Source organism: Manihot esculenta, chromosome 2 (assembly GCF_001659605.2).
Source record: "Manihot esculenta cultivar AM560-2 chromosome 2, M.esculenta_v8, whole genome shotgun sequence".
NCBI lineage: Eukaryota > Viridiplantae > Streptophyta > Magnoliopsida > Malpighiales > Euphorbiaceae > Manihot > Manihot esculenta.
Genome location: NC_035162.2, coordinates 29,543,626 through 29,555,705, shown reverse-complemented (window position 1 = coordinate 29,555,705; position 12,080 = coordinate 29,543,626). Strand labels below are relative to the sequence as shown.

The following is a 12,080-nucleotide window of genomic DNA, read 5'->3' as shown; positions in this document are numbered from 1 at the left end:
TTTACACCTAAAATCTGCAAAACATGATTAAAACCACAAAATTAGGCAGAAAAGGTGCAAATAAACATCAAGAACATCATGATAAAGTGGGCTAAAATATGCTCTGTCAGAAGGCTGAACAGGGCAGGTTCGGCGGCACCTTCGGCGGCACCTTCGGCGGCCGAAAGTCCCTCCAGAGCCGAAACCCAGGCAGGTTCGGCGGCACCTTCGGCTGTAATACCCGGCTAGACTCCGGTATCGGAATCCCTACCGTCCGGAGGGACCTCGGATGTTGGAAACCTCTAGAAGGGTAAAACTATGATTTTATGAAATGTTTTCATGTATTTCATGTTTTTAAGTAAGAAATTAAATGAGTTTTTACATGAAAAGTCTTTGGAGGAAAACCCAGGTTCGGCCGCCGAAAGTCAAGTTCGGCCGCCGAACATGCATGCGTTTTGGAGGCACGTTAGGCCCCCGAAAGCATGAGTGAGGGAAGTCCAGGTTCGGCCGCCGAACCTCATGTTCGGCCGCCGAACCTCATGTTCGGCCGCCGAACCTCATGTTCGGCCGCCGAACATGGCATGCATGCGGAGGCACATTCGGCCCCCGAACGTGGTCTGGCCAGCCACTATAAAAGGGTCCCTTAGCCGAAAACGGGCGAGTTTTTCCCCATTTTCGGCCAAGGTGAGCTTTCCGCCGCCCCTCACCCATTTTTGATGTTCTTCCTCTAAATCTTTTAAGATTTTCACTTGTTTTCCCTTGGTTTTGAAGATTTAAGCTTTTGAAACAAGTTTTGGAGCTTGGGAGTCTTGGAGCTAAATCCCTCCATTTTCCGAGCTAGGGTCGTTCTTCCTCTCGATCTTCAAGAGGTAAGCTTCGATCTATGCTTCTTTTATGTTTTATGAAAGTTTTATGCAAGTTGATGGGGTAGAATGCATGTTTAGGCTTGTTGTTAGGTTTATGGGTTTATGTTGTGATTTGAACAATGTATGTTGGAAATGTGTTGTTTAAAGTGTTGTAGTTGGGGTATATTATAGTTTGAGACCCCTAGGTGTGATGTATGATGTGAATGCATGTGTAGAAACAAGTTTATGCATGTTTTGAGGCGTTTTGGAGGCTTTGGACACAAGGGAGCCAAGTTTCTGCCCTTCGGCAGAAACTCAGGTTCGGCCGCCGAAGTGACTTTCGGCCGCCGAATCCCCTTGTGGAGGCAGTTTCGGCTGCCGAAGCCTGCCCCCGAAACTCAAGTTTCGTCTCTGTCTGGGAGGTTCGGCCGCCGAAAGTGCCGCCGAACCTGCATGACTTTCGGCTGCAGAGGGACTTTCGGCCGCCGAACCTGCCGCCGAAAGTGCCCTGTTCAGCCATTTCTTGCATGTTTTCATGTGAGGTTTTCAGGATGTTTTAGGGGGTTCTTGGGGAGTATTTTAGAGTCATATTCATGTATGTTTGGTCCCTCATTTGAGTCCACCTGTGTAGGTTCGGACCCGAGGAACCGAGACCCCCAGCAGTGAGCCAGCTGCTTCAGAGTCTCTTCAGAGCTAGCCAGAGGTGAGTGGAATAAACTTTAAGTTTTAAAGCAAATTAATGAAATGTTTTAGCATGATTCACGCATCATGAATGCCATGAGATATATTAGGTTGTTTGCATTAGAATTCACGAATATGCTGCATTGCATACTTTGTTGTTGATGTGGATGAATGTTGAATGATCCATTAGCCCTTGTATGTCATGATAGCCCATGTGAGTCCAGGTGTGCCTGCTACGGCTCTACGCCCCTGGCACTATGACTGATTATGGAAGTCCGGGTGTGCCTGCTACGGCTCTACGCCCCCGGCATGTATAAGTAAGAAAGATAGGGGCTAAATGGTGACAAGTTCATCCTTGTTGTGAAATGGTTGTGTTATGGCGCATACATGAAAGCATGATTTAAATTGATGTTTTATTATTCTGCTCACTGGGCTCTAGTAGCTCACCCCACTCCCTTTATCCCCAGAGTTGCAGGTACAGGATAGATCAGGAAGTCGGCTAGAGTGAAGTTAAGTCATGTATGTTGTAATAGATAGTAGTGGACATGAATATGATGTAATGAGTAATTATGACCATGTAATGTAATGAATGATTTGATGATGTATTGAGGATTATAGTAGTGCTTGACCTAGAGGTGTGTGAATCCCCATTAGGTACAGAGTGTTTAATGAGTAATGATGTTAATGACCATGATTATCCAAGCTGATATGTATGATGATGATACCCATTGGAGTATTTGATGAGGACTCCAGTGTGGGGTTTATGTATGATTTTGTGCATGCACAGGTTTTGCTTGGATAAGAGAAAAGAAAAATTTTTACAGATCAGGTATATGTTGTTATGTATGGGATTCCACAGGTTTACAGGAGGTATGTAGGCTTGCTACGGGTCCCGGCGGCCTTAAGCCGATCTGGATCCTAGCGCCGGTAACGGGTCGGATTTCCGGGTCGTTACATCGGCGGCCGAAAGTCCCAGACAGAGACGAAAGTCTCTTTTCGGGGGCAACTTCGGCAGCCGAAAGGCCTGCCTCTCCAGCCATGTTCGGCGGCCAAAAGTTCCTTCGGCTGCCGAACCTGGTTTCTGCCAAAGGGCAGAAACTTGGCTCCTTTATGCACATTTGCCTCCCAAATCCCTCAACATGCATATAACTCATCCAAATCATGCAAATATACATACATTGGCTCCTAGGGGCTTCAAACTAACTTAAACCCCAACTACAACACACAACAACAACTCAAATCCATCATACATGCTCAAAACATAACATTAACTCAAAAACCTAACTATGAGCTAAACATGCATTCTACCCCATAGATCTTGCATAAAACTTACTTTAAACATGAAATGAGCTTAAGATCGGCTCTTACCTCTTGAAGATCGAGAGAGAGACGTCCTAAACTCGAAGGTGGGAGATTTTTGAGTTCTTGAACCTCAAAGCTCCAAAACTTGCTTTAAACTCGAAAATCTTCAAAACAACGTAAAAACTTGTGAAAATCTTGAAAGATTTGAAGGGAAAAACTCAAGGATGGTGAGGAATGGCGGAAGGACTCACCTTGGCCGAAAATGGGGAAAAGCTCGCCCGTTTTCGGCTAAGGGACCCTTTTATAGTGGCTGGCCAGGCCACGTTCGGGGGCCGAAAGTGCCTCCGCATGCATGCCATGTTCGGCGGCCGAACTTGAGGTTCGGCGGCCGAACTTGAGGTTCGGCGGCCGAACCTGGACTTTCCTCACTTATGCCTTCGGGGGCCTAAAGCACTCCCGAAGTGTATGCATGTTCGGCGGCCGAACTTTGAGTTTCGGCGGCCGAACCTGAGTTTCCTTCAAGGGTGTTTTTATTCAAAAACTCATTTCCTCTTTACTTAAAATCATCAAAAACATTAAAACATTTTATGAAAACATGGTTTTACCCTTCTAGAGGTCTCCGACATCTGAAATTCCACCGGACGGTAGGAATTCCGACACCGGAGTCTAGCCGGGTATTACATTCAACTCTAGCAATCAAAAGAAAATGTTAACTATCTTCTACCAACTGTTTTTAATTTAATTAATTAATTTTATTACGTAAATAAATTATTTTTATTTAATTTTTTAATTAATTTTTTATAACATAAAATATCTCTTTGCCTTTTTAAAAATTATTTTAGTATAAAAAATAGGGGTCTATTGAGAGACTGCACATTCTTAGTCTTTCACCAAGGTAATGCTCATCACCTTTTTAGGTGGAATCAAGAAGTTATGACTAGTCCAAAATTAGTTTTCACTGGGTATTTATATTATATACCTTGAGGTTTTCTCTCCTATTATCTTAAAAAAAATTATTTTTTAATAACTATAAAAATCCTCGAAGAAAAACTTGCTAAATTATTGGGTAATGGCAAATGATTACACCAAATATACCTGTCAGCTTGAAAGAAAAAGAGAGAAAAGGGAGAAGAGCGAACGAGAAGAAGAAAGTTAACGAGAGTCTAAGTTTAAGGCTGAAAATCGATCGTCGTCGGGGGAGGTTCTCTACAGTGATTTCTTGGTTGGTTGTCTTGCATAATCATGGTGGGTGTTCCCTTACTTAGGGTAGGAAATGATTGCTTATTTGCCACAGTCTTCTATTTCTTTCTTGCCGGAACTGTGGTGGTTTTGTTTTATTTTCCGTTTCTTGCATTTGTTTTATATGTTTTGCAGGTTCTGTTGTCTTTGATGAGGGAGCTATTTTGTTGAATTTGGATATTCTGAGGGCTTTGATTGCTTCATGTGGTAATAGGAGATCCTGCAGCTATGTCCGGTGAGTCTGGTGAGTATCGCTCATACCAAGCTCTGCCACGTCCTCTTTCTTTGTGGCTGGTTGAATGTTTGTTTTTAATTTCTCATTCTGATGGCTTTCTCCAGTTTGAGTCTCTGTTGCATGTGCATTTTCCTTGTCTGTTTCATAATCTATTGCTTATTTTTCTGTTCATTCTGACTCGACGTCAATTGTGATGGCATATCAATGGAGACATCGGTGTGGTGATGGTGACTTCAGTATTAGTACAATATTTATTAGTACAATATTTATAGAGGTGAAGTTGATTGTTGTGTTTTATTTTTTTTATTTGATTTGGTTTGGTTGATTTAATTTTTTTTATTCATTCTGCTTTATTTCTTAATTTAATTTATTGTAAATTGGATCTTTGATTTTATTTTTAAATCCTCTTGTATATAATTCTCGGAGCTTATTATAATGCTATTTTATTAACATTGTTAAAAAAAATTATTATTTAATTTTTGTAGTATAAAAAAATTTTTTAATAAATTTTTTAATTTTAAAAAAATATATTAATCAGTCTCTTTATTAATTTTTTATTATTTAGTTTATATATTTTTAAAAAAATTATTAATTGATTTATTAAATATTTAAAAAATTTATTAATTAATTTTTTATATTAGAAAGGTTTTAAATTTTTTTTAATATTTAATAATTAAAATTCATGGAATGAAAGACTTTAAAAAATTTTAATATATTTTTTAAAATTGTGAGCAAATTAGTAAATTTCTATATATTATAAGGATTAACTAGTAATTTATCAAAAAAAATTCTATTAACCCACCACAAGAGAAAGAGAACGTCCCAGGTCGGTGCGCTAATTCATAGTCTGTCGCTTCTCTCTCCGTCCGAGTGTCCGTAGCAGACGAAACAGGTCAGTCCCGTCTCTTCTTCTTTATTATTTTTCTCTCGCTGAGTCCTGATTAATATCACTTTTATCTGATCCTGTTTCTCCCCACTCCTGCAGTGAACAGGTTGGGGCTACCCTCTCCCTTCTTGTTTTCTTTTTTTTTTTTTTTCCTGCCTTTTTTGATTCATTCTCGTCGTTTCTTTGCTTCCTTCTATTCTTTATTCTTATTCCTATAGCTGCGATTCCTTAGATGAGTTACTGCATGTTCTTTTGCTATTTTTGTGGCCTCGTTCTGATTCTGTGTTCTGTAAATACCTATACCTGCATGTAATCTGTGTTTTTTTAGTGGCAATCTGAATTTTTTAAGTGCTTGATTAGAACACTTGGATTGAGTGCTGTAATCGATCATCAATATCTTGAATTTGATGAATGCCTGTAATTATTTTCTTGCTTATCATTTGAGATTTAGCTCGGCAATAAGCTATTCAAGGGTATTAAGCTTCATTTGAGAAATATGCCCTTGCTGACTTCGTTGCTTCCTTAACCTCTCTCTCTTATCTTTAGAATTGGTATTTCTTGTATATTTTTAGGGCTTCTGCTTTTATTTCTTAATGTTGATAGTATTGATGGTGAGTTTGTTTTATTCTGGATGTTATTTTAATTCTTGGAATTCTGCTTGTTTTATAGCTGTCATGACGGATGAAACTTCCATTGATGTGAGGGACGAGGTGGCAGATGTAAGATTTCTACTATCGGGTTGTCATACATTGATTGTGTTCTTTATTTTAATAAGACCAAAAAGTTCTAATCAGAAATCTGTTGCCTGTATTACTTTATTTACCTTACTCTTCATGGTCTGGGCGTTCGACAGTGTCACTGGATCAATTTATATGCTCCAGAAGAGGTGTGGGCATTTGTGGGGTCACATTTTTCTAGGATTCTCTTGTTTAATTGAAACCCGTCCATTTGGTTAATGTACTGTTTATGCACTGAATGAGTTAATTAGTCTCCTTTCTAAGATTATGGGGTGGAAGATTGTTTGATGCTACAATTTATGAGCTGATATAAAGGTGTTCTACTTTTACTGCATTAGGCTTACTGGTCCTTGTATCTCCATCTTGCAGCTTGCCCCCTTTGATCCAACCAAAAAGAAGAAGAAGAAGAAGGTTGTAATACAGGATAGTGCAGATGATTCTGTGGACAAGCTTGCTGAGAAAACTGTATCATTATCAGGTGTATACAGCAGAACACTCTACACTTGTGTGTTGGTACTTACTTCACAAAGTACCTTGTGAAATACTTGGCGTCAAAGAACATGAATTAACTTTGTTGTGGGGGCTTACTTTGTTTTATTTTATTTTAAGTGTAGTCTCTGATGGGCTTGAGAGCACTTTTACTGGTTTGAAAAAGAAGAAGAAGAAACCAGTAAGCAAATAGGTTCTGCTTGATGTATGATTGTCTTTATGTTATGTATATTTATTTCTTCAAAAGCAATGGACATGTAATGCCTGATCATGATTGATATTGTAGGTAGAAACCAGTATTTTAAATGAAGAAAGTGTAGATGCACGAGAAGATTTGGATGGTAAGAAGTCCTATTCTCTAAATTTGCCAACTTCAGTTGTTTCTTGCTTTGAGTCTATTTTAACTATTTTTTATTGCTGAATCTAAGAGGCCTGCCTTGCTTTTTTAGATCATGTAGGAGAGGATGAAGAAGGAGAAGGAATTGAGCTACAACAGCAGCTTTACCCATGGGAAGGGAGTGACCGTGATTATGAATATGAGGAGGTGTAGTATTCATTTGAATATTTGCCTTTTTAATATTGTAAAAATTGATTTGCTCTGCTCTGCTATTTTCAGTTGTGATTCTCTCGTTCTTGGTCATGAGTTGTAATAATATACCTCATAATATTCAATTGCAAAGATACTATGCTTGCATGTGCACCTATCATTTGATAGGTGATGTATTACTTCCTGCCTATGTAGCACTAGCAAAAGTCCACGTGCTTCAAGATCAATTGTTTTCTTGTCGGCCATTTGCCTAGAGGTAAGCCTTGGTGCAATGATGAGGTTGCTTCCTGGTGATTGAAGATCACAGGTTCAAGATTGAATAGCTTCCATGTGTATCTAATCCTTCTCAAAGCTTGTAGTTTGGAAGCCGTGGGCAGTACAGCTTATAAGCCTTTTGACTTATATTTTTGGTGGGATGGCAAGATGAGTTTTTTGCTGTTTTTAGGGGAATTCTCAGATGAATTACATATTTATATTATACCCCTTTTGTATGTGTGTGTGTGTCACTGCTTAAATCACTCTGAAGGGTAATGCTCTTGTCCTTGGTCATAAGTTGTATGTTCTTATTTATTCCATTCTTTTTTTTCCAAATTTTTTTGACAGCTCCTTGGGAGGGTCTTCAACATTTTGCGTGAGAACAACCCAGAACTTGCTGGAGATAGGCGGAGAACTGTGATGAGGCCTCCACAGGTTCTTCGTGAGGGTACAAAGAAGACAGTTTTTGTGAATTTTATGGATCTCTGCAAGACGTATGTTTATGTTGCTCTCTTTTTTTGCTTTTTAGTATTAATGCATATGCACTAAAAAGCATATTTTGTATGCATGAAGTCATGAGTTGCTCACTGTTGATTATCTATAATGGTTTACTTACATTCTTGTGATTCTACTAATGCCTGTATACTGTTGTTGTGGCATGTGTAGACAAGCCTGTATATTATGCTTTATCAAGGGAAGACATTTTTTTCCTCTTTTTTTCTCTCCCTCTCTCTCCTTTCTTTTTTTTTTTTTTGAAAGTTGGTGTGCATCTTAGTAAGATCTTGTTTGCTGCTTCTACTTTCTAGAACTTAGGACTTTTTGTTTGGTACTGTTTAATTGTTTTAGAAATGAGATTCATGTATTGAGATGAAAACGTTAATGTTCATAATATTTGCCATATCACTGCTAACTTTATTTCTTTTCTCCTATTTGGAATTGGAAAAAAAATGGTTCCCTACCTTTGGTTTACATCAGAATGCATCGACAACCTGACCATGTCATGGCCTTCTTACTTGCTGAATTGGGGACAAGTGGATCACTTGATGGACAGCAGAGGCTAGTTGTTAAGGGGAGATTTGCTCCCAAAAATTTTGAAGGAATCCTGCGTCGATATATAAGTTAGTACCTCTTCTTTTAAAGTTTTTTCACTTCATCTTAAGTTGTGAACTAGTTGTTGTTTGTCAACACAGTTTATGTTCCTGTTGGCTGAGCAATGTGATATCTTCATACTTTTCAGATGAGTATGTCATTTGCCTTGGTTGCAAAAGTCCAGACACTATACTTTCGAAGGAGAACCGTCTCTTTTTCCTCAGATGCGAGAAGGTAACAGTTCATACATTCTTAGATTATCCCATTTCCTATTCGTAATGTGCATGAGTGCACCATAGCACTCTTGCTTTGTACTTGCCTAAGAAAAGGAATTTGTCCATTTTTCGAAGGCTGGGAAATCATAATCACTTTTACTGTTCTAAGTTCTGACTTGCATGTACAGAATGCACCACCACCATGAAGTAAAGAGTCTCGAGGATAATTGCAGTGGCATTGATTTTGTGTAATATCATGGTTATTTAGTTTGATTAGCCTGCATAGTTTGATTAGAAGTTTAGTTTAGATCATCATTTGTAAAATGTTGTGTCCTAGGATGGTTTATTACATTATGAATCAGTTAATAGCAAAATATTTTGAAAATAAAATGGTAATATATTTTAAAAAATAATTTAAATATTATTCTATTTTGGAAGAGTTTAATTGGTTAAAAAAATATAAACTTCAAATCCAATTAAGCAAACCAAATCATGAAGGGCCTAAGTGTACATTTGAGATAAGGACAAGGCCCCTGGGATGCATTCGACGTTGTTTTCTGCTTTGATGTTGATTGCTGTTACTGCCATGCTAGTGTACTGTGTGCATAAAGTTGTCATTTGCTGGATGTTGTCTTAAGGAGGCCTAGGATGATTTTAAAATTTGCCTACATTATCAGAGCGTTTAGAACATAACAGATATATTGTAACAGATATATTGGGTGGTTCTGAGGCCTCCTTAGTTGGGGTTCCAGTAGAAACATGCTAGCATTTAAGATAACTTTTATCCAATGGAAAAAGACTAGGTTTCCAATCACATGAGCCATGTTTAGGGTCCTGCAGACAAATTTTGCTTCACTTTTTTACTTTTGATGTTCATTTGGAAAATTTTATGTTGTAGTTCGTCAATTTGGCTGTTATTGCCTTTGTGGTGTATCTGGATTGCCATTTGTTGAATCTTTGTTTTGAGGAGGCCTAGGATGATTTTTCAGATTTGCCTACATTGTCGGATTGTTTGGATGATGACAGATATATTGAGTCTGAGGCCTCACTTTTTTTTTTTTTAAATTTTCCCTCTCTCTCTCTCTCTCCCTCTCTCCTTGTTCGACTTGCTTCCACTTGAACAAAATAAATAATTAAGAGCCTAATTGCTTGTTTGAGATATGTAAAATTAGGGGTGAGCCATGGTTTTAGATCTGCATTGTGGCTGCATTTGCAGTCAAGGTCATGGGCAAAGGAAACAGGTTTGTGATGGCCCTAATATAACGGTAATGGCCTAGCTCTGCAAATTTTTAAAAAAATTTACAGAGTTTATGATGGATAGATATTGGTAGGTATAAGTAAAACCAAGATACACAACTGCATAATAAGCATGAACCTCCTTAATTTAATCATTTGATTCTACCCATGAATTATCAGTAATAGGCCTCAATTTGGTCCTTTTCCTTTGATTTTTTTTTTTTAAAAAAAAATTTGTATACTGTATTATTTGTTTGTTCTGTTTGTATTATAAAAGAAAAGTTCGAAAAATCAAACTGAACTGAAACGGTTATTGTGGTTCTTATGGCTTCTTGTAAATGAAAAGCCACCTTTGGCCTTTGCTCTTTGGAAATGAAAATTTCCTCTCCTATCGTCACTTTCAATTTCTCTCCTCTTTGTTCTTTGCTCTGCGACTCTGCAACTTTGTGAGTCTTCAATTTCATTGATGATTTGCCCGCTGCCTCTATAGGCTTTTCCTCTGATGCATGTCAGTCCCAAATTTAGAAGGATTCTTTTTTGGCATTGCTGTTGTAGAATATTAGAGCATTCTCAGCTTTGTTTCAAGGTATTCCCCTCCGGCACTGCCAATGCTTTCAGTCCCATCTATCGCTGCATAAATGCCTATCCCCACTTCAGGAAGTTTGGCTATTTGATTGTTGAAAATTTGTCCACTTGGGTCTCAAGGCCATCTTCTGCTCTTCCTTCTTTTTGCTCTTGACAGTTTCTATTTCAATACTTGAGGGTTTTAATTAATCAGTTATTGATTACAAGGTGGAATTGTTTGTCAGTGTTATATTTTTTTCCATATAGGATACATGGGTTTGCTTTAGAATCCAACTGGTCTTGCGATTTCTTTGCTGGTCCATGGATCCAAATGTTTAATTCTGAATGATTTTAGATGTGGGTATGTTTTGTTTTTTCGACTTCCTTGCTAGGATTGGAAGATCAATGCCTTATTTGTCTTCATTGTTCTGTTCAGATCAATGCCTTGTTTGTCTTCAATGTTCTGTTCCAAATTAAACTCGATTAGAAAGCTGTGTATTGGAGTTGAATTTCTGTAGATGTTCTTGCATGAAATATTCAATTTGAGAGGAATCAGATATTGGCCAAGAACCAATCTAACTTACCTAATAAAATTGATTTACTTTGGTTTGGTTCAGTTTGGTCTCTTAGTTTGGTTCGGTTTATCCTAAAATGAATTCCGTTATGGTTGAGTTTGGTTTGTTGTGGTTCCTAACCAAAACCACCATTTGCCCACCCCTATGGATAAGGGGGTCTAAATGCATTTGGCTTTATTGTTTACTTTTTAGAAAATCTTATGTTGTAATGTCAGCCTTGCTGTTATTGCCATAATGGTGGATTGCAAAATTCACGTTGACAGAAAAATATAGTACTGACAATAACTGAACTGTTATATAATACCTTAGTGCCCGTTTCATGTTTATATATATATATATATATCAATATATTCCTTGTTCGTTTTGTGGTGTTTTTCTTTAAGCTGTCTTTCTCAACCTCACTGTGACTGTGTTTTGGTTCGTTGTAATTTCTTATGGATTTCATTTTCTTACAGTTCTTCTTATCTGATGTTTTTATAATTGTGTAGTGTGGTTCTGGACGATCAGTTGCCCCAATCAAAGCTGGTTTTGTTGCTCGTGTTGGCCGCAGAAACGCAGGGACATGAGGTTTGTAATGCCTGGTTTTGTTGCCCGTATTAGCAGTAGGAAGATATTGGGACAGGAGCCTTTGAAGGTTAGGCTGTGCAGCTGAGAAGTCATGGATTTTTGTTTGTCTACACTCGAAACTTTTCTTCTCTGAATTTTATCATTGTTTTTGTTTTGTCAAAGTTATCAGAGTTAAATAATGCCTGTTTATTAAGCTGAGCTATATATATAAATTAATTAAGTTATGGTATAATTGAAAAATTAATTAAAAAATTAAATTTCTTAATGTATGTGAAAAGATAAAGTGGAAAAAATTATGAGAAAGTAGGAATATATATATATATTTTCCTTTACATGTCAGAGAGAATGGTATCGGTTTTGATTAATCGATTATTATGTCAACTAGCTCTCTGAAGGCGCATTAAGGCGTCAATGGGTCTTGAAGCTTAGGAACACTTGAGTGATGCAAGGTGAAAAAATAAAAAATTATAAAAATAAATTATGTAAACATTGTATAATTAATTAATATAAAAATATTATTATTTTATTACTCTACATAAGTAAAAGTTAAAAATTAAAATGTATTATATGAATGTTATTTGTAATTAAGTATAACATAAAAATGGTAATTTTAATTTTCAATGCAATTTAAATTTAATT

The 12,080-nt window shown here is 37.3% G+C and overlaps 1 protein-coding gene across 3 annotated transcripts; it reads left to right on the top strand.

The window, feature by feature from the left end:
* The first annotated feature begins 5,041 nt into the window (after window positions 1-5,041).
* Window positions 5,042-11,673, top strand: LOC110605217 (eukaryotic translation initiation factor 2 subunit beta). Of its 3 annotated transcripts, XM_043951603.1 has the most exons (11): window positions 5,091-5,173; window positions 5,267-5,273; window positions 5,837-5,886; window positions 6,274-6,382; window positions 6,519-6,574; window positions 6,680-6,734; window positions 6,843-6,937; window positions 7,544-7,689; window positions 8,171-8,313; window positions 8,433-8,518; window positions 11,363-11,673. In XM_043951603.1, the coding sequence occupies exons 3-11, from the start codon at window positions 5,842-5,844 to the stop codon at window positions 11,438-11,440; spliced, it is 813 nt and encodes a 270-aa protein (XP_043807538.1). In that variant the 5' UTR covers window positions 5,091-5,173; window positions 5,267-5,273; window positions 5,837-5,841; the 3' UTR covers window positions 11,441-11,673. The 3 variants fall into 3 exon arrangements, with proteins under 3 accessions (XP_021599334.1, XP_021599318.1, XP_043807538.1); XM_021743642.2 differs by lacking the exon at window positions 5,267-5,273 and having other exon boundaries at window positions 5,042-5,173; window positions 6,843-6,934; XM_021743626.2 differs by lacking the exon at window positions 5,267-5,273 and having other exon boundaries at window positions 5,042-5,173.
* The last annotated feature ends 407 nt before the right edge of the window (window positions 11,674-12,080 follow it).

Bases quoted from the DNA above. Each gene is read 5' to 3' on its own strand.
- LOC110605217 (XM_021743626.2), top strand. From the start codon at position 5,842: ATGACGGATGAAACTTCCATTGATGTGAGGGACGAGGTGGCAGAT. The intron at 5,887-6,273 runs GTAAGATTTCTA...TCCATCTTGCAG, and splicing joins TGAGGGACGAGGTGGCAGAT to CTTGCCCCCTTTGATCCAAC. The intron at 6,735-6,842 runs GTAAGAAGTCCT...TTGCTTTTTTAG, and splicing joins TGCACGAGAAGATTTGGATG to ATCATGTAGGAGAGGATGAA.